This window comes from Euprymna scolopes, chromosome 32 (genome assembly GCF_053919585.1).
Source record: "Euprymna scolopes isolate OS-2025 chromosome 32, ASM5391958v1, whole genome shotgun sequence".
NCBI lineage: Eukaryota > Metazoa > Mollusca > Cephalopoda > Sepiida > Sepiolidae > Euprymna > Euprymna scolopes.
The window spans coordinates 55,923,929-55,927,987 of NC_136513.1; the positions used below are offsets into that span (position 1 = coordinate 55,923,929).

At 44.5% G+C, this 4,059-nt stretch overlaps 1 protein-coding gene across 1 annotated transcript in view; it reads right to left on the reverse strand.

Moving 5' to 3' along the window:
• LOC145256145 (uncharacterized) overlaps positions 1-3,549 on the reverse strand; it is a 4,545-nt gene extending 996 nt beyond the window's left edge. Inside the window, exon 1 of the mRNA XM_080114731.1 lies at positions 1-3,549. This exon is cut by the window's left edge and continues 996 nt beyond it. Within this exon, the coding sequence (XP_079970857.1) occupies positions 1-3,549 (3,549 nt within the window).
• Between the last annotated feature and the right edge of the window lie 510 nt (positions 3,550-4,059).

Genomic DNA, 4,059 nt, shown 5'->3' on the forward strand with positions numbered 1-4,059 from the left:
CAATGCTTCCAACGCAACTTTGTGCGCCATCGTGCATTCATCCCATACGATGAGTTTGCATCTGCGTAACAAAACAGCTTTATCCGAATTCTTTTCGATGTTGCATGTTGGGAATTCAGTTTGTGTGTAGTTGATGGGCAATTTTAAAGCTGAATGTGCCGTTCTGCCATCAGGGAGTAAAGTTGCAGCAATTCCAGAGGTTGCAACAGCTATAGCGACAGCTCCACTCCGTCGCACATGGGCAAGTATTAATTTGGTGACAAAGGTTTTTCCTGTGCCACCAGGTGCGTCCAAGAAAAATATTCCTCCACGGTTCTGTTGAACATTTTCATTGATCATATGGTAGACGTTCAGTTGTTCAGGCAACAGTTTAGGCTCATTCTCAGCAATGTACGCATTAAGTTCTGTAGGTGAGTAGCATATTTCACGCAGTAAATTTAGGCTCAAACTATTCCCTTCATGGCAGATGGGGGCAGGTAGGCCATATGATGGTAAAGTGGAACCACCAATTTCCAAAAGGAGGTTTTCGAGGCAAATTAGCCCTTCATTGTAAATCACTTGGGAGTAGTCTTGCTCCACCGATGTATTCTCAAGTTGGGCTCTTCTGGAAATGTCTTCGGTCATGAAGTTACGAAATTTCATCCATAGATGTTTTGGATCGCTCAAGTCACACCATACTATCATAATTGCAAAGAGCGACCGTAGAGCATGGGGAGATTTGAATAGACTTCCTTCTGTCATGGCGGCATCCCACTGAGAATCGTTTTCAAGTAGTCCCAACTGGGAGCATGCATCACGGAAGGTTTCACACAGGACGCCATCGACAGTTTTTATGTCATCAAAACTTATAGGGCCACGGACTTCGTGAAGGAGAAGACGAAGATGGAAGCACTCATGTTGACGTGGTGGCACTGTGTAAACTCGCCCGAGACAGGAATCATATTTAACCCCTGGGAAGCCATCGACAGGGTCTCCACACTTCCTGCGAGTCCACTGTTTGTTATTCCAAGTGTAGTAGGAAGGGATCTGTGGATACAAAAGCGTCTTTGCAAACTCATCATGGCCGCATAGTTTGAAGAAGGCAGTAAGCGTAGTTTCTGGTGGATGCTCCACCACCTGATTAGCAGTGCCGGCAGAAAAGTAAACTCTTTGCCCATTTTCAAGGTGAACAGCGAGTTGTATAACTGCAGGATATCTTTGGTGCAAGGGAAATGAGTAAAAATGCCATACACCTTCACCGCAACACAGGAAACGTCCAATGACATGAGCAGATGGCTCGTCTCGAGAACCGTCGCGCTGAACAGCAAACGCTGCAGCATCGCTTCCCTTGTTGATGTATTTGCAGATATATTTAATGGATTTCACTGAGTGACAGAACTCCACATTGATGTGCGATTGGAAAATTTTCGTCAGCAAGGGACAGTACGGTACTATCCATCGGTTATCAACAGTGCTCCGACCGACTATCATCGTATGGCCGCCATCACCTGGACTCCGTCGCCTGTAAAGTGGGTAACCATCACCTCCTGTTTGTGTTGCATTGACAAATCTCCGTGGGTAGCCGCAAGCGCACACCGATTTCTTTTTACAGCATGATTGAGCTTTCTGGTCAGGACCACAGGGTCCATGAACCATCGTTGCTTTGACAATTTCGTAAAGCTGTGGGTCTAATCCAGGATCGGGAATCTCGGCTGAGATAATTTTGTCAATATCAGTGGATTGAATCCGTTCACACAGCCAGATTAAGATATGGGCATGCGGAAGGCCTCTTTTTTGCCACTCTACAGTGAATATGTGGCACCTTACTCGGCCGTAGACTTCACCCTTGACTATAAGATCCATGAGTTTGCACAATTTAAGCCGGAAAACACGGGCAATGAGATCAGGTCGGTCGTAGTGTTCTTGACCCAGAAACAGTTCATCTCGTATTTCTTCCCATGATGGATTGCAGGTGAAGGTAATAAACAAATCCGGTCGGCCATAATAGCGGACGTACGTCATTGCGTCTTGTGTGCGGGCATGCATATAACGCGGGCCACCGATGTATGTGGACGGAAGAATTGTCAGTTTTCCAACAGTGTTAGGGTCAGTTTCATTTCTCATGCCATCGTGCAGATGTATGTATGAAGACGACCGAAGCTGTTTTTGGTGAACCCGAATATATAGGAGCCTTTCAGATTCCATTTTTGCTGCCATGTCGACTATGTATTGTTGCAGAAGAGGTCCACTCCGAAGGAGAGTGTTGAAATCGTCGTCGCGAACCGTCAGTCTGTATGCGTAATATGCTCTGCATGTAATAGTTTTGGGATTGATGGTCGTTTGTCCCAAGTTTTGTTGACATGGTATGTGAAAATGGTATCCATCGTCACCGTAAGGAAATAGTAGGGGATATTGTAGTGCGTCGTATGATCGATGCATTTCATGTATTCGCTGTAGACGTCCACCCCTAGTATGAATAACTATGTCGCGTTTGTTGTTGTGCTCACCCTGGATGACTGCAGAAACCTCGTTGCAAGTGGGAGCATTGAAGCGACGCTCATGTTCTCCTGTAGGACGTTTGTCTGCGTTAATAACGATGGAAAAATTAGGCAGAGGAACATTCTGTAGTGCATACTTGAAACTTTGAATATATGGGTTCGTTTGGTGGAGCATGTCTTGAAGCTGCAAAACAATACTGAGTTGTCGTCGATCCGAACTGTCGTTTGTCTCGGCTGTAATAGCTAGTCGGTTTTCAGCTTGTTGGACGTAGTCACTTACGAAGTAGAGTTGTAAAAATGATGGTTGTACGGTCTCATCAGGTAAAAGGGACCCTATTAGATGGTAGACTTGGCCTTGCACCTTAAATGCGGGATTCCAGCCGCTTTCACGGACAATGTTTGCACCAAATGATGTCATTTGGAAGTAGCAGTTGAAAAGTCGAATGGATTTCCGAAAATATTTAGATTCATCAGTCATGCCCAAAAGTAGGTCTCGCAGTGGTTGAGGTAAAGTCTGTAGGGATGGTAGTTTAACTTTACCCGAAGAGCAGCATAGGCTTGGAGGTTCTGCCGGCCATTTTTTAGCTTTGCAGAATGAACATATGCAATTCATCGAACCAATGCTAAGATCCTGCCGGGTAGAGAAGTCATAGTTGGCGTCATAGTTCAATGCTTTGCGTAACCAAAAATCCGGTGAAGGGCATATGTTGCCGCGAGAGGCATGAAATCTCCGAGTAACAGCCTGAACTCGTATCCTTCGAGCTTCTGGTGGCTGAGATGACCGAATGGCGGCTCTGGATGTGTTATCTCGGGCAAGTCGTCTGACCCTCGCTTCAGTAGATTCAGCAGCTCGTGCTGAAGCTGTGGAGGCTGCGTTAGCTGCTCTCCGCCGAGCTGTCCTTTCTGTAGATTCGTTGGCCCTTGCAGAAGAGGTACTTGCAGCATTGGCTGCTCTACGGTTGGCCTGAATCTCTGCAGTTTGTGAAGAACGTAGTTGAGCCATGGCTGCAGCATGTCTAGATAAACGATAAGTCCGTTGAGTAAGTGTTTCAGAAGATCTGGTCTGAGACATGCGCTGTGCTTCGCGAGAACGTAATAATTCTACTTCATCGTAGTCTAGGCTTGCTCTGATGTTCCTAACAGTAGTCGCTGCTTTCGTGCGCCTTCCGAGCTGATTTTTTTGGGTGGCATTGTTGCGAAATTACTCTGCGGGTGTGTGTGGAATTGAAATGGAATGCTGCCGAAACAATTGTTGAAAGAGTCAATATTTAGGTAGTGTGTATGGTATAAAATAAAATAAAAATAAAGGCAATCAGTATGTGTAATTTCCCCAATACATCAATGTAGAAATATTGGGATTAAAATGTACAGTTGGAAAAACCTCTATATTTATATAAATAAAACAAAGTAAGATATACGTGAAATAAATGAATTTGAAGGTACAATAAATATGTATAAATATGTATAAATGTATGGTGTAAAATCAAATGAAAAAAATGGATGTCCAGGAAAAAGGCAATCAGTATTTGTAAAGTCCCCGTTACATCAACGTAGAAATATTGGGATTAAAATGTAAAGTTTT